General features: G+C 39.8%; 1 protein-coding gene across 4 annotated transcripts in view; it reads right to left on the bottom strand.

Annotated features, from left to right (window-relative positions):
- Positions 1 to 11,642: 11,642 nt before the first annotated feature.
- LOC136857930 (uncharacterized) overlaps positions 11,643 to 18,524 on the bottom strand; it is a 93,096-nt gene continuing 86,214 nt past the window's right edge. For 3 of the 4 annotated variants that reach the window (XM_067137030.2, XM_067137029.2, XM_067137031.2), the window contains exon 4: positions 15,789 to 18,365. In XM_067137030.2, coding sequence (XP_066993131.2) covers positions 18,198 to 18,365 — 168 coding nt within the window. In that variant the 3' untranslated portion in view covers positions 15,789 to 18,197. Of the gene's footprint in view, positions 14,270 to 15,788; positions 18,366 to 18,524 lie in introns of those variants that run through there. The other variant, XM_068225348.1, reaches the window with a different exon arrangement.

Below are 18,524 nucleotides of genomic sequence, written 5' to 3'. Positions count from 1 at the left end.
ATCTGTGTTATTTCTTCCTGTTCTGTCTCAGCGAAAGAGTGCCAAATCATCAGCAAAGGCCAAACACTTGGGTTTGACATGTTTATTTTTACTACCTATTATAGCACCTGAGTCATTACGTTTCCACAGTGTTTTCATGACCTTATCTAGAACCACGTTGAAGAGTGTTGGGAATAAGCTGTCACCTTGTCTCAGACCTGTTTTTTTCTGGAAGGGTTTCTTGATCTCTCCTCGAAATTTCATTTTGGATATGGTGTTTGTTAGTGTTAACCTAAGTAAGTTGAGTGTTTTTTGATCGATGCCATATTCTCACAAAATTTCCATCAATATGTCTATCTATTGAATCGTATGCTTTTTCAAAGTCAACGAAAGGGATGAAGATGTTCTTTGGTCGAGTATATATATTTATTTTAAAAATTAATTTTTTTGCATAAATTGTTTATTTTTTTAGTGAACAATAAATAGAGTGACACTGGTACTTGCTGCAACTCAAACACCTTGATATATTATCTCTGCCAATTCATTTCGCCTAGCTTCACCACTCCACCTGATATTTGCAGCAGCTGCCATGTCATCCTCATTTCCATCTTCCAACCTTACATTGCCACCTAATGGTTGTAGTTCAGGGTGCTCATCCTGTAAGTACTTGATAATATCGTGCAACACACAGCAACAAATGATCAGTTTTGGCACTTTATTTAAAGACAGGCGTACTTTGTGCTGAAGAATTGGGAAACGTTGTTTTAGTTGCCCAAAGCATCGTTCGATCACAACTCTTTCTTTGGTAATGCAACTATAATAAGCAATTTTTTGAGGTTTTTGTGGATTTCTGAACGGTACCATAAGCCAGTGTGCAATACCATAGCCACTATCCGCCAACAGTAACGCATTTACCCTATTCAGACTTACTGTTGTCTGGACAGCTGAATTTCTCCAGACTCGTGAATCATGCACAGATCCAAGCCATGATGCATTGACATTGGTAAAAACTTCCTTGGCATTGCACGTTGCCTTACAGTAATACTTGTGTAGCCTAGGCTTATTAATTCCAACATGAGTGCAGTCAAGAGCACCTAACGCTGCTGGAAAGTAGTACTTTTCCTGCCACTCTTGTTTTGCAACTTCAAATTCCATATCTGTTTCAGGAAATTTCATCCACACTACATCTTTTGCCATGATGCGGTCCATAACCTCAACAAGATTTTTAGACACAGTTGTTTGATGGATTCCAAGATCTTCTCCTATGCCACACTGGAATCCTGGGTCACCGACCAATCTTAAAAATGCTTTTAATTTTACTATGTTTTTAACAGCACCACTTCTTGTTTCCAGTTTCTCCGGTCCAAATAAGTATAGGTTTAACCAGTCCACATTAATTTTTGAAACATGATATAGACTTTTAAAATTATTAGAGTCCACATGTTAACTTCCCTCCTTGTAATTTTTTCCACGAGGCACCACATTATTAATAAACTCAACCATGTTATTTCTCCTCAGAAGCTAAAAATTGGTACGGTATATACTCAAGCTTGAGACAATTATCAGCCATAGTCAAAACAAAGTGTGTGTATACTCATCAGCCTGAGAAGGTACTCCCTTTTATTCATAGCACATATGAGAAACTACTCTCAGGCTCTTAGGAAGGTACTGTTACTATTGTACATATTATCATATTATTGTCATCAGTAGTTATTATTAAGTGTTCTAGGTTAAGACTGGTTAAGTGTAAGAAAGGGAGTACATCCCCAACTTTGCCAGGATAAATAAAACATATTACTTACTTACTTACTTACTTATATAGGCCTACTACACCATCTCCATAACATGAGTATATGGGACTTCGTACTGGTTCCCGGCGGCGAGTGGATGTGTGGTTATCGGAGCTAGTGTTCTATTCAGTCTAGTGTGCGAGGAGGCTCGGTTTCGGTGGTGTCCTTCACTTTTTTGTTGTTCATTGGGCATGGTGTGAGAGTTTGTGAGTATTACATGTGATAATTTGCCAACTCCCTCCGGTCCTCATGGCGGAGTCGAGTGGGGGACAGGGTATGGAGGAGGAGTCCATTGAAGTTGACAGTCGTGAGTTCTCTATGGAGAACACTCTGGTGTTAAATGATATCAAATACAGTAGAGACAATACGCGACACTTACGGATTTAGCCTCGCTAAAATGGGAGACAATTCGACGGTGGCGCTCCTAGTGACTTGACCTGAAAAAAATCACACTAAATACAAATATTAATGGAAATGTATATACGGAAATGGATAAATAAATTACGTCTAGAAAGAAAGTGTTATTGTGATATTAACTTCGAAGTTGCTAAAGCAATTCTGGATAAATGAATGAAGAATTATTTAAAAGGTCATTATTCTAAGACTCAAATTAGGCACATAAACAAGATGTGAAATGGACTGCTGTGAAATGGCTTGATCTTTCATTTATGCATTACGTTTTAGCTTTAGCATTCCTGTTTGAACTCTTACGGTTGAATTTGTCTTTTTTCTCATTTAAAAACATTGTATCATCACATTAACACACTTGTCAATAAAAATATCGGCACATTCCTTACACACATGATGCAATGAATTAACATTTAATAGCTGGACAATTTTCATCGTAACATGAAGCCTACTAACAGAAAGAAAATCTATAAAACCTCGGCTTTAATCTGAGAAGAGGGATAAAGGAAAGAAAAGTATGAAAATATTGTCGATGGTGTTGCTTTGAGGAATATTTACGTACAAAAATGTAACATAGTCGAGGATTTTTAAAGTCGCTGACCTGGAAATGATCTGAACAGATCTTATAATTCTTATATAAGCGTAACGTCCCTTGTTTCTTGTACACCTTATCCAAATCACTTCTGTGACATTTCAAAACCCACAGATAACACCTACAACAACACATCGGTATTGAAGGTTAACTGCTGCACTATACAATAAAATATGCGTATTACATTTTAAGCCAGTTAAAATATGGGTCGAGCAGGTCAGAAGATTATGAAGTACTATAAAAATCACTGTCACTGGAAGAATATATATGCAAACACAATATTACTTACATTTTCTTGTCACGAGGTAAACGGAAGGAAGACCGCGCATTCTTTTCTACGTCATAGTTACTGCAGCCAAACACAGCACATACCTTTCCCCTCATGTTGAGAGGATATATCAAGGAATGACACACGCTACTATTTAATTATATCAACTCACTGAAAACGCAAAAATAACACCAACAACTTCATACAAAAATACACGTGCTCTTATGACAGAATCAGTAGTTTTCAGGTCTACTCGCTAGAAAGAGCTCCAATAGCTGTCCCTCGATATATCGCTCAGTGTCGCGTATTGTCACTACTGTATTTGATATCAACCCACCTAATCGTAACAATGCTCCCTCTAATAATGTCGAGTTGTTTTCCCTCAAACCTGCCACACAGCTCTACGATGATAGGCACACGGGCCCATACCTCGTTTTTGTGGAGGCCATTGATGACAGTAAGACATTTGGCAGCATACATCCTATGGCTTTGGGAATTTTTTTTTTTTTTGAGAGAGTGACCCGAATTGCTAGGCGAGGTCGCCAGAGGATTCAGATTGCATTTCAGACAAGAACTCAAGCTAATCAATTCCTTACAAATCCTCTCTTAAAGGAAAAAGATTTGAAAGCGTTCATTCCTTCTGTGGCTATATATAAAATAGGTGTTATCAGAGGGGTTGATAATGATTTGTCGGTCGAGGAAATTTGTATGGTTGCTGAGTCGACAGTACCCATAGCAGTAGCGTAGCCAGGATTTCAGTTTTTGGGGGGGGGGCATTCATCCAGAATTTTATTTTGATAGGTGTCCAAACTTCCAGAGTTTAGGTGGTGTAGAATACCTAAAAAGGAAATTAGTGTCCTTGGATCCAAGTAAAAGTAGTAGATTCGTGCGGATTCCGGAAGCTAAAAGTAACCTTCTTCTTCTTCTTCTTCTTCTCTTCTCACGCTTTCCCACATCTGTGGGGTCACGGGTGCGAACTGCGCTGCACATGAGGATTTGGCCCTGTTTTACGGCCGGATACCCTTCCCGACGCCAACCCAATATGGAGGGACGAAATCACTGTTGTGTATTTCCTTGGTGGTTGGTAGTGTAGTATGTTGTCTGAATATGAAGAGGAAATTGTTGGTGCAAACGCCTAGTCCCCGAGCCAGAAGAATTACTCAGACTCGATTAAAATCCCCGACCCGGCCGGTAATCGAACCCGGGACCCTCTGAAACGAAGGCCTCAACACTGATCATTCAGCCAATGAGTCGGACTCCAGTAGCTAATATTAATATACGTTATATATAAAATGCTTAATAAAAGTAGATCCGTTAAAACTCCTGGGGTGTCTGGAATCCTTGGACGACAACCCCCCCCCCGTCTACCTCTGTTACCGCAGCATTTCATATATTCCGAGTACAAGTGAAATGAATGCAAGAATTAACAGTCTGAGTAAAGAGGCAATTTTCTGGTTTGGAGTAAGTACGGTAATGTTATTATAATAATGGTCGTGTGCTAAGCAATAAAGAAGTTACATTTTATACAAATATGCGGCAAATAAATATACACAGACACACCCACACGTCGAATACAGGTTTCTCGCCCTTCTTGTCCATGGCTAGATGATGAAGCCAAGAGAATGATGGCCCACAGTGACTCGTTATTTCGACATTATAAATAAACCCTATATGACACAGACTTCGAATCATACCGCATCTCAAAACATCGCACAAAGCAGTTAATCAGAAATAAAAAATGTGTATATTTCCGGAATTTAGCTAACAACTTACATTCTAATCGCGCATGGGACCAACTTAGAGCTCTCGAAGTAGGAAAACGTCAACAGAGACAGACGACTTCTGACATTCCACTTGACGAACTGAACGATTATTTTATTAGAATAAATATTCAACCTACCCCAATCAACTGCACCGACTCACCGCCCTCCCCTCCAGCCAATCCACCATTCACATTTCACAGTGTCACAGAAAATCGGGTTGAAAAGGCTTTGCATTCCATTAAATCAAAGCCTACAGGTGTAGATGATATTATTATTACTTTTATCCATAACATTATGGGTGCTGTCCTGCCTATACTACTGACGCACATACTGAACTACTGTTTACTAAACGGAACTTCCCCTACTGTCTGGAAAACAGCCAATATTATACCGGTATCTAAGAGTTTAGACCCACAATCACCCTCTGACTATCGTCCTATGCCTATACTCCCTGCGCTTTCTAAAGCTTTTGAACGTTTAGTATACGAGCAAGTTCTGAAATACCTAAATCAAAATGCTTTTTTGGATCCTCTGGAATCTGGATTTAAGAAGGGTCACAGTACCGCGACAGCACTTTTGAAGGTTACTGAAGACATTACAAACGCTATGGAGAAACGACTGCTCACTATACTTATCCTTCTTGACTTCAGTAGCGCCTTTGACACTATAGTAATTCCGACTATGATTAAGAAAATGAAGACCTGGCTGCGCTTAAGGTTTTTAGTTCTTGCTTGAGTAACCGTCAACAGCGTGTAACAGTAACGACAAGGCCTCTAAATGGAAAATGAAACTTAGTGTTGCCCCACAGGGCAGTATTCCAGGGCCTGTAATTTTCTGTATTTAGATCAATGACATACCATCTGTGACAGGAAATAATGCACACCACCTCTATACTGACGATCTTCCAATATATCGACACTGCAAGACAAGATAATAACAATGACCTCCGACGACCCAATATATATGCACAACGAAACACTCTTATACTAAACTGCACAAAATCTCAGCAATCATAATTTGATCACGAAACTTACTGAACTGCTCAAACAATGTCGCAATCCCGCCTATCCTACTGAATGGTAACATTATTCCCTACAGTAAAACAGTTATAAATCTCGGCGTAATGATGAATTAAACAGTTGATTGGTCTTACTACACGAAATAAATACGTACCAAGATTTTTGGAGTGCTTCACCCTCTTAAACGGCAGAGGGATGTATTTCCATTTGAGCTACAGGCCAAACTCATACAGACACTCATTCTTCCTATTCTCGATTATTGTGACGTTGTTTTAGTTGACATGACGAGAGAAGAAACACTTGAACTTCAACGAGCACTGAATTCCTGCCTGCGATTTATTCACAATATAGGATACGATGTTCGTATCACCCCATACTATAAGACTGTCTCACGGCTGATGTCTGATGAGCGTCGGCAGCTTCATACTTTAACGACGGTGTTTAGAATGGTAGCTGAAAGTCAGCTACTGTATATTTCTTCTAAATTCATCTTTCTATCATCATTTCATAACTTAAATACACGTTCTAGATTCATTCATTCTATTCCACTGTACGCCACAAATAAAATTAATAGATAATTTGTGGTGACTGTAGCCAGGTTATGGAATTCCATGCCAGCTCAGGTCAGAGAAATATGCTTTTAAAAATCAGGATTTAAGGTTACCTGCCGAGACTACCTGCTGAGGACCGTTGACTTAATTGTTGAAGTATGATTAGTCATTTTTAAGAGTTTTTAATATTAATTAGTTATAATATTAATTTAGTTAGTAACATATTTATATTTATTTTCAATTCTATTAATTTATGTAGTTTTAAATATTTTAAGTATCTCAGTATTTTATTTAATATCCTGATTAGTATGTGGTTAAGTGTACGAGAGGGCCTGGAGCCCTAACTTCGCCACTATACAGAAGGCACTAGTAAATAAATAAATAAATAAATAAATAAATAAATAAATAAATAAATTAATATAGCATGTAAAGAGTATGGGTATATATATTTTGTTAGTCGGCAAAGGAAAATAAACGTCACAACATATGGTGGTAGGGTTTACCTTGTCCTATTAGTTTCCCTCGCGGTTAGGGTCGCGCAGCTGTGAGCTTGTATACGGGAGATAGTGGATTTGAACACCACTGTCGGCGGCCCTGAAAATGGTTCCCAGTGGTTTCCCATTTTCACACCAAGCAAATGCTGGGGCTGTACCTTAATTAAGGCCACGGCCGCTTCCTTCCCACTCCTAGGCCGTTCCTATCCCACCGTCGCTATAAGACCTATCTGTGTTTCTGCGACGTAAGGCAAATTGTTACTGAGTTTCCCTCGCAATCTTGGGATACAGAATATAGTAGTATAAAATTACAGTTTTGTGACGCTAATATTTGTATGTATAATTTTAATTAACGCGCCAGAAACCAACGACATGGAGCTGTTGCCATTTCAACACCGTTTCAAGGGCCACCGACCCAAGCCGGGATTTAAACCTGCGACTCAGAAGGACAGCGACTCAACCAACTGAGCCACATGAAAAGGAGGCGTTTGTGATTATTGTCATAAATAGATGCAGTTAGTATTTTTAAGAAGGTTTTATGAGGAGCATTTATTACGGCGTACGTTTTTAAACTGTCGTAAATGCATGAGACCGGACGGAAGAACTAGCTGAAAGCTGAAGAGCCTTGCCGATATGCCGCTTCCTTCTCTGTTCACTTTTCCAAACCAAATTCCATGGCGTAACAGCCCCGAAGGGCCATCGCCTACCAAGCGACCGCTGTTCATCCCGAAGGCCTGCAGATTACGACTTGTCGTGTGGTCAGCACGACGAATCCTCTCCTCCGTTATTATTGGCTTTCTAGACAAGGGCCGCCCCCTCACCCCCAGATAGCTCCACAATTATAAGCACGTGGGCTGAGTGTACCTCGAACCAGCCCTCAGATCCAGGTAAATATCCCTGGCCTGGTCGAGAATCGAACCCGGGCCATCCGGTAAGAGGCAAAAACCTTACTCCTACACCGCGGGGTCGGCTGATTACTTTTAGGTCTCCTTATTTTAAAATTTGACTTAAGGCATCCTGCATTCTATTCCCGGCACTGACAGAGTTAAGAAAGGCATGGGATGGGTAAGATACAGCCTTGTTTGTGGGTGCAATAGAGTTGGCCTTGAGTCTCCCGTAATCGAAATATCTACGACCTGGAAGGTAGTCACCTTCATGGGGTGTAGTACCAAAGTGGTTCCTTTTTTCTAAGAAGAGAAATTCTACTTCCTCTCAAACGAAGAACGATATTATCAATTTTACGAACAGTTTCAATAATGCAGCCGGTTTATGTTAAGAGTACAGAAGCTATGATTGTACATGGTAACAATCAAAACCACCAATATCTACTGAAGATCCGCCACCGCACTCGGTAGAACCAGCTTTTTTCGATATCCACCGGGCGAGTTGGCCGTACGGTTAGGGGCGCAAAGCTGTGTGCTTGCATCCGGGAGATGGTTAAAATCCCACTGTTGGCATCCCTACAGATGGTTTTCCGTAGTTTCGCTTTTTCACACCAGGCATGTGCTGGGGCTGTACATTAATTAAGGCAACGGCCTCTTCCTTCCCACTCTTGGCCCTTTCCTTTCCCATCATCGCCATAAGTCCTACGGTGCGACGTAAAGCAAATTCTAAATAAAATAAAAATATTTTCACAACCCCTTCCAACGAAAAGTTGTATCCACGCTACTGGCCTCGACTTACACCCCACTGAAATTATTTTGTGGGTGCGCCACTGCATCCGTTCACCATTTAAGGTACAAGGTAAGCCCGAAGAATGGTTGGATACTCAAAATACACCACCATGAAGGACACGGTTATGGCTCAAAAGTACAAAGAAAGGTAAGGGACGGGATCTTGTGTTTTAAGTAGAATCCGTATCAATAGAACGTGACTTCCCATTTTAAAAATGTTTCATGCATCGACTGCGATTCAAGCCTGGGCCGTCCTGATGAGAAGACTGAACCATTGGAACTGAGTTATCACGCCCGCCAATTACAAATATTTACCCGCACTTTTGATGGTGCAGTTTGAGGTTCCAATCAGTCGCCGGGCATTTGACAAAATATATAGGCCTACATATTGAACTTAGGCACGCATCCGCGATTGTCTTGCTACTGTTAGAATTTAAAAAAACTTTTTCATAACTTATCGAGGATGTACATAGTTTTGGCTTCTCAGTGACGAAATGGCCATCAAAAAATATTACTTGTATGGCACAAAATGGGGAACTAACGTGCAGCTCATAATCCTGTCACAGTCTTCCCAACGCTGAAACTTAAACACAGCACATCTCTCAACCACGGTACAACCCGAGGATCCCTAGCACATTGTTGTTTCCTAGAACCGATTTGCAAAAGATGACACTATGTTGTAAGCTTGCAACTGTTTCTGGCCGTGGCCCCAGTTATCTCGGTTGTCACGTTCCGGCCCCAAACTGAGTAATCCCTTGGTAATTGCCCTTTTCCTGTCCGGTTCCATGGCTAAATGGTTAGCGTGCTGGTCTCTCGCCATAGGGGTCCCGGATTCGATTACCGGTAGGGTCGGGAATTTTAACCATAATTGGTTAATTTCGCTGGAACGGGGCTGGGTGTATGTGTCGTCTTCGCCATCATTTCATCCTCATTACGACGCGCAGGTTGCCTACAGGTGTCAAATCAAAAGACCTGCATCTGGCGAGCCGAACTTGTCCTCGGACCCTCCGGCACTAAAAGCCATACGCCATTTCATTTCATTTCATTTTTTTTTGCCCTTTTCCTCATATCTTGACATTTGTCAACACACAGTTACATTCCCAATACTGAGGCCTCTACAGGGAAATATCCCTGCGCATCACAATCCTAAGTGTTTTCCTTTCATTCAAGCAGTACCAATATGGAAAATTATGATTAACCCTATTGAGCCTTGCTAGTAGATTCTTTGTCGCTACGTTAATTTAACATTTCGGCGTAAGTTTTTAAGTTGTTCGTACCGTACGTAAAACAACAGCTGATCCTCGCTCTAGTTTCAGGAAATATTTTTTGGGGGGGGGGGGCGGCCCCAGTGGTCCCCGACCTTGGCTACGCCAGTGACCTATAGTGAGTGTTCAGCGCATGAAACGACGCACAGTACAGGATGGCAAGGTCATTTATGTTCCTAATGGTACCATTAAACTTACGTTTCGCAGCCAGAATCTCCCTGCCTTTGTTTCCATTTATCGAGTTCGTACACAGGTTGACTCATTTGTTTTCCAACCAACGATCTGCCGGCGATGTCAACGTTACGGCCACACTAGGAAAAACTGTAAGGCTCAACATCCTCGATGCGCCAATTGCGCACACGATCATGAATCCTCCGACTGGAAAAACTCTACCAGATTTTGTCTTAATTGTTCCTGGGAACATTCCGTAGGCTCTCTACAATGCCCAGAACATAAGAGACAACAAGAGCTGAAAAAACAGCAGGCTTTGGAAGTTTCTACCTTCTCCTCCGAGTCTTTTTTCCCTCCGTTAACCAATAGATGCCACCCCCTTTTGTCCCTACAACAATTTCCTCCACTCCCGAAATCTGCGCCGGTTCTGCAGAATCCGCAGCCGAGAAAACGCAAATTTACGGCAGTTGTCTCATCACCCGCCCCTCCCCCCCCCCCCCCGAGTCCGGATCGGTCGCCAGGTTATGATGTCCAGGGATATCGCGAACTCCTAAAAATGCCTCCCTCGGTCACACCTACAATATCTCCTAAAGCCTCTGTATCCGGGACGAACATTTCGGTTCCTTCCAGGCAGGTTGTTTCGACTGGGACCTCACAGCCAGAAAAATCCCGGGCTTCGAACCCGGTTTCGGAACTTATTCCAGTCAAACTATCTGCGTATGCTAGGGCAGCTGAGAACGATTCCAAATGGTCAAAAATGCTCCTCACTTTGCAGGAGGAAGTTGTGGCCCTCTTACAAAACTGAGCATCTTATGTTTCCTCACAGGATAGGTCTCCCAGGAATACAAGTAATATTGTACCCAAATAACACGAACTCCCTCCGATAATTGCTTTATATCCACCTCATATCATATTCATCCACAATTTCGCGATACCCACTTAATTGACGTGTTACATACTCGATATCTAGCCGGTAGTTGCCTTATTGCATTTCCTTTATGTCACCCAACTAGTCCAGTAGGATATGTACCTTAATATCTCTTCCTTAGGTGTTGAGCCGGTCAGTATGTGATTGGTAGAAAGTCGCCAAGTATCGGTCGCTCTGGCGTGAAGCTTAGTCACCGTGTCCTTGTGTTTTTCCCGTGTAGTCGTTTCATTCCTCAATTTCGCCCCATTTTTTTACACTTTACGTTTCCGCCTCCTCCATACTTTGGTTTTGTTTATAGGTTGCGTAGCTGGGTACACCGCTTTCAAGCGAAGCCCATTAAATTATCAAGACCAAGACCATGAGTATATACTCAGCTAGTGAGTACATTCTCAAGAACTTTATTCTTATGAAGTGGAGTATATACTCAGAAAAGTTGAGTACATACTATATTCTCATTTTTATTCATACCACCCAATACGAAGTGAATCGGGACTTCGTATTTACGACGTGCTAAACGAGAAATCGTCTTACTGAGGAAAGAGTACTACGAGGTTTCACTGTATTTTTTCGCGTCTGGTTAAATTTCAGAAAGGCTATTCCGAGTAATTTATAATGAAAATGTTACCATTACTCTACGGGTGCTTGAAATATGTTTTCATGATACACATGAGGTTAAGTTAGGTGACTGTTCGAATAAGAGAACTGAAAAATTTGCCACAGAAACCACTGGAGTGATACTACTGCAATTCTTTAGAATGAATTTGAACATCCGCATTCTCGTAATTAGAAAAGTAACTTACGAATAAGTCATAGTATCGAAATCTGCGAAACCGCAAGTTTTGAACAAAAGGATTGCCCATTGCATACCGATTGTAATGTTTGTGGGGGTTTTCCTGACTCTGACGAAAAATCGGATATAACGACAATCAGCTATAGCGAGTAAAGTTTTCCCTTTATGAATTCTCGCTATAATGGACTTCTACTGTACTTCCATGTTTAAGTGTAGAAATTCTCGTATCTGACGATGCCCACTTTTTTATGCAAAAGTTACCAGGCTGGCATGTACTCTAAAAGTACATTTCCCTCGAAAATTACTGTAGGTAGTCGATAGTAACAATTCATTATGGCTAGTTATCTTTAAACAAACTGACAAACTCATCAAATAATTCTCTCATTCAATAAAACTAATCCTCTGATTTTCTTTGTTGACTAATTTTAATGTCTCCACAATCAAATCTTAAGATTTCTTAGCAGAAACCTATATCTACTGATACAGATAGTCTGAAATTTTTAGTTCCCAAACAATCATCCTGCCACAAATCAAAAATGTTTTGATGTCCAGAATGTACAATGTCAGTGTTATTTCCATAATGGCTGTTTCCTTAGAGTCTCTATCATGTTCATAATTCATTTTTGCCACATTTCTTTTTTGGATTTGTATACAAGACATTATTTTGTATAATGTGATATGCGAAAAATAGCATCAAGCTTTCTAATTTAGTTTTAGCACGTCGTCCTTTTCTAATTGGCCCTGGAAATTATTACTGTATAGGTACTAAAAATTAGAGATGCATCTTAATTGTACAAACTTAAAAAGTTGAAAAACTCAGGTACCATGTATCTGTTCAATAAAGAGTGAGAGAGACTTTTTTCAATAGATTTTCAGCTTGACAACCAACTTCTTTGAAATCATTGAAAAGACTAGGTAAACTATTTATAGGACAGGAGATTGGGCATGCGCAAATAGGATTTGGGAGCAGTCGGGTGGCACTGTTGTTGATGTGTAGTGTGCATTTGGTGGGCATCCAGTTGGAAGTGTTGTTGCTATATGGTGTTGAAGTGAAGAGTGCCGATTTCACTACTCTAAGGCCAGGGATCCCCACTTGCAGTAATTTACTGCTTCTACAAGCAGTATTTTACTGCATATTTTCTACAGTAAAACAGGGTTGTTACATTTACTGCGTTTTTAAAAACTGCTATGACAGAGGTCCCGGCTACACTGCAGTAAAGCCAAGGTTCGACTGGCAGTAATTTACTGCTTCTATGAGCAGTATTGTGTACACTGTGGAGTGAAGTGGAAGTGCATCGCAAGCCAATAAAAACGTGATATTATTAATATATTATTACTGTTTGTTTATGTTATATCATAAAAATTACAAGGCTGACCTTTTTTGTAACTGTTATTTTGTGTGTTTTGATGGTAGTTAGACAGAGAAGATTGCGTCAGAAAATATGGTGGATACATCCGATACTAACCAATAGAAAGAATGAAGGAATGTTTTTCACTTTATACCACAAACTTAGAAAGTACCCTGAAAAGTTTTTTTGAATATGTCTGAAACGTCGTTTGACTCCCTTTTGTCAGTTGTATCTGGCAGTATTAAGAAAAATAATCAGTTAAGAGAATGTATAGGAGTTTAAGAAAAAGCTATCTGTTACACAAAGGTAAGTTTATTTATAATTCAATAGATACAAGATTAAAGAAAAAAAATCCAGCTTTGCTGATATTTAAAAGAATTTAGTTATATACATTAAAAGAAGTCTCCTTTCATAAATCACAATGGATGGAATGAGAGCACAGAATCGTCGGAACTTAAAATACCGTCAATGTCAGCTAGAGAAAACACAGTATCAGTTCCTGGAAAAAACAGTGATTGGTTAGTTGACTGTGATGGAGATGTAACAAACACAGGGTTCAAATTTCTTTCGGGTAAAATCGGCTGCATTGGGCCTTGTGAAGTTGAGGGAAAGTTTCTTATTGCATGATAAGCAGGAGGCTGGCTTACATGTGGTTGGTTGACTAAGTTTTTGCTATCGGAGAGATAACTTTGCAGTAACTGCACGACTTCAATTTGGAAAGCCAATGATGAAGAAGGTTTTAACGCTTTCATTTTGGGCACAAGTGATAGTCAAAGTAATTTATCAGCGTCGTTGTCTTGAGACGGCATTTGAGGCTGATTAGTTGATTGGTTCTTTAATAAGTTGATCAGTTGTATCTCGAAACTCTCCTTTCTGACATGTGGGACCCTTGGCATTACTGCGGGTACAGAGTTATCTCCCGGATCTTGCTTGCTATTGTCATTTCCTTTGGCATTATTTCCTTCCCCTGAGCCAGTGGTCTTAGAAGAATAAGGACAACAACCTTAGTAAATAATGAAGACATATATAAAAGAATGTGTTTTTTTCAATACATTTTTGCAGACAGTTACCTCCGATTTTAAATTGTGGGAAGAAGAAATGACATCTGTTGATGATAAACATAAGGCTTTCTCTAAGAAGCACCACTCCAACACTTTTCAATACCTGGGTTTTCAAGGATCTGAAATCAGTACCCTTAATGGTTTTCCATTTTTTAAATTTTTCTTCACCTAAAAAGAATTAAACAAACAAGTACAGTAATAAATATGCACCAAGTTAAAGTAATTTTGACGAATGTAAGTTTACAAAGAACCACTACAAAGATATTGGGATTGCCCAAAATTCTTTAAAGCATGTCCTGATAGGAATTATCAAAGACTTTTTCGGTATTCTGTATCATCATGATCATCTCTACTTCAACTGAATATATGAAATATCAAGGCTTCCAATTTTAACGTTTTTATTAGTAGGAATTTTGTGTATTTCCAATATCCTTAAGTAAGCTCTTGTTCTATGTTTGGGAAAGTAATCTTTTCAATTATTTTAGCACGGGAAAGAAATTACTATTCTGTTTTACGACCCCTGTGGTCGCTCGTTTTGTATGAGCTGATGCCATTTCCTTGGATAAATAAAATAATAGTGTTTAATTACTTTCAGATATCTGGCTACAGGATGTTCCTTTCGATCACTGCACTTCCAATACCGCATGAGCCATAATAGCTTTATGGAACAGATTAGTTAGTGACTAATGAAACAACCAACAGAAGAGGGCTGGATTAAAATAGAACAAAAGTTCAAAACAAAGGCTAATTTTCCACACTGCTTGGGCACAATCGATGGTACGCATATTCGCGTAGTGAAACCATCCGGCTCCATGGCTAAATGGTTAGCGTGCTGGCCTTTGGTCACAGGGGTCCCGGGTTCGATTCCCGGCAGGGTCGGAAATTTTAATCATCATTGGTTGATTTCGCTGGCACAGGGGCTGGGTGTATGTGTCATCTTAATCATCATTTTATCCCCATCACAATGCGCAGGTCACCTACCGGCGTCAAATCAAGAAAGACCTGCACCTGGCGAGCCAAACTTGTCCTCGGACACTCCTGACACTAAAACCCATACGCCATTTCATTTCATTCAGTGGAAGCAATTTTTTTATACAAAAGTTATTTTTTGATGATGTTAATGGCTGTGGCAGATGCAGAATACTGCTTTTCTTACATAAATGTCGGATCTTACGGAAGGTTAAATGACTCAAATGTGCTGAAATCAACAACTTTTGGGCAATAATTGTACTTGGGTAATTTAAATATACCTAAGCCAAGATCAATATCAAGTAATTCAGTAGTCCCTTGCCCTTTTATTTTTGTGGCTGATGAAGCTTTTGCTCTGAGCACAAACATATTGAGACCATTTCCTAAAATATCACTTACCGCAGAAAAGAGGATATTTAATTACAGACTCTCTAGAGCCAGACGTTATGTGGAGTGTGCATATGGGATCATGTCTAATAAATGGAGAATTTTACATCGTCCTTTGGATGTTGACATTGAATTTGCTGATTGTACTGTAAAAATGTACTGTACTCTGCATAACTTTGTTAGACGAAGAGATGGATACAACTTTGAAGAAAGTATGCCTAAGTTAAAGATTGTAGAAACATAAACATAAATGGAGACATTGTTAGTTTAGGACTGTATATTAAAATTGTGGTGTTAAAGTTGAAATGAAGACAAACAAAATACTGTAGTATAATTTGTAGATCAAACAATCACATTTTAATACAAAGTAAAGAGAAATGTTAAAGAATTTACTGGATGTAATTTGTTAATAAATTCTTAAGAATAGTATGTAATGTTCTGTTATTTAGTTACCTATTTTATTTTGTTGCTTGTCATCCAATACCTGGCTTCAATTTTTGCACTCCTGTTCTCATAATTGCCATTCACAGGGTTATAGAGAACAGGATATTTTTCAACTTCCATTATTATTAATTCACCATCAACCTCCATTGCAACAAGCAAATACAGCTAAACACAACACAACACAACACAACACAACACAACACAACTGAAGAGGAGTACAGTGTACAACAGCGAGGTTCGCAGTAAAATACTGTCAGTGGAGCCAGAGCATGGACAGGAAATTACTGCAGGTAAATGGAACCCATCCTATTTCTCAGCAATACGACCCTGAAACTGCTGCTGCCATTCGTACTGCCACAGTAAAATACTGCCCTTGTAGCCATATAGAGTACAAAGCATGCTTCCCATTTTAAACCAGTAAAATACTGCCAGTGGAACCATGGCTAAGGCATGTTTTCAAAAGGTGATCAGCGTTCATGGATTGAAATGGAGGTTGTCCGTGGCAAAAATGGATCAGGATGTTATCAAGGATTACGTCAAGCCTGTGGTGAGAATGCATTACCGTATAGGACTGTTGCATGATGGGTTAAGGTGTTTCGTGTGGGTCGGAATGAGGTCTTCGAACGCCCTCCGTACTCACTAGACATGAGGCCTTGTGACTTCGACCTGTTTCCAAAATTGAAGGAACACCTCCTAGGCTGCCGATTTCTTGACATGGCACCTGTATTCCCTGCAGTAGGGCGCTCTGGCACTGTCATCAACTGAGAACGCCTTGCCAATGGTCCCCAACAGCTTCCTGACATTTGGAAAAAGGTAATAGACTTTGCAGGTGACTACATTGAAAGACTGTAATGCAACTGTACTTTTTAGTTCATAAAATATTGCGTTCTATCAATATTGACCCACTACTTTATTTACAGCCTTCGTAATTTTGCACTTGCAGTATTTGTAGTACGGAAGCCTGGCCAATGTTCACCTGCTGTGCAATTGGCCAAGTATTTGTGTGTGAGTTATTGTGACGTCCAGAACAGCCTCCTCATTCTCTCCAGATGTCATGGTCTTCTCTCGGACAGGTGGCATCGTCTGAAGTGCCCCTGTTGTTTATAAACATCTTTCAATACAGCGGAAAGTCTTTGCAGTCAAATGCTTTCCTAATACAGGCGTAGTGCCTACAACAAATTCTCTCTCACTTCCCCACAGACAAGGAGCATGTCAACTGTCAATGTATTCATTCATAGTATACAAGACTAATGACTGAAGCAACTTCATTTCAACCATATAACAGCGCGGTGTGTGAAGCAGAGAAAATAATAGCTGTGTTTTAGTGCTCACATGTGGCCTGTGTTTATGCAATAAAGCTTCATATTAATGTAAACATTTTTGTATTATGTAGGATTTAAACAATCTATACTCGTTCCGTTAATTGGTAAGCTAGCGTTTGACCACATGTGCTATGCCACAGCTGTGAGTGAGATTTGTATTAAGAATGCTTTAGAGTATGTTACTCCTCCAGTTCGCTGTTTCGTACGCTCCCTACTTAGTATTAAGCATTAATTTAATGTTTTGCTATATCCAGTCACTCAGCACAATATTTTAACATAGTTACTTTTTTTTTCTTTTTTTTTTTGCTAGTTGCTTTACGTCGCACCGACACAGATAGGTGTTATGGCGACGATGGGACAGGGAAGGGCTAGGAGTGGGAAGGAAGCGACCGTGGCCTTACTTAAGGTACAGCCCAAGCATTTACCTGGTGTGAAAATGGGAAACCACGGAAAACCATTTTCAGGGCTGCCGACAGTGGGGTTCGAACCTACTATCTCCCAAGTACTGGATACTGGCTGCACTTAAGCGACTGCAGTTATCGAGCTCAGTAACATAGTTACATGGTAGACTGGCGTATGATAAATGGTTGAAAGGAAGTTATTATTATTTTTTTTTCAAATGGTCTATAGTCACATGGCAGGAATGAAATAACAGTGTTCAGAATCTTTTGCATGATGTGCTTACAGTACATTAGTACCATATAGGATGCCAGTCAAGAAATACTGACCACACGACAATCTCATATATTGGCAGGGCCAGTTAATTCACTGGTATGAAGCACAACATTTAAAAAGACATTAGAAAGCATTTCACAAACAATGATATGAAACAGCTTTCTACACAAGAATGCTGACATTTACAGGAAAGGAGGGAGGTGTCTGATCGTACAAAAAAAACTTCGATAAAATCAATCTCACAATATTGCAATAAAAGAAATTACCAATAACGATCTTCCTAGAACTAAAAATATATGCTATCCCTCTTCAAACTGTATTCCTGGCTTAAAACGTATTCTCTTGGTACTGGGATTCACAATACTCATTCCACTACCTCGACGTTTTGGCTGACTACCTCCGGCTGTTCGCTGAGGAAGGCTGATAGGGATGGACTTCACCTTTGATGCAGTAGGTACTTGTACTTCCTAAAAGAAAACACACATTCCTGTGTAGATGGAATTAATAATAATAATAATAATAATAATAATAATAATAATAATAATAATAACAATAACAACAACTTCCTTCATGAAAATATTTTTATGTTCTATTAAGAAGCCATAACTTTTTGTGTTACCTAGTTT

This window comes from Anabrus simplex, chromosome 1 (genome assembly GCF_040414725.1).
Source record: "Anabrus simplex isolate iqAnaSimp1 chromosome 1, ASM4041472v1, whole genome shotgun sequence".
Lineage (NCBI taxonomy): Eukaryota > Metazoa > Arthropoda > Insecta > Orthoptera > Tettigoniidae > Anabrus > Anabrus simplex.
This window is presented reverse-complemented; position numbering and strand designations above follow the sequence as displayed.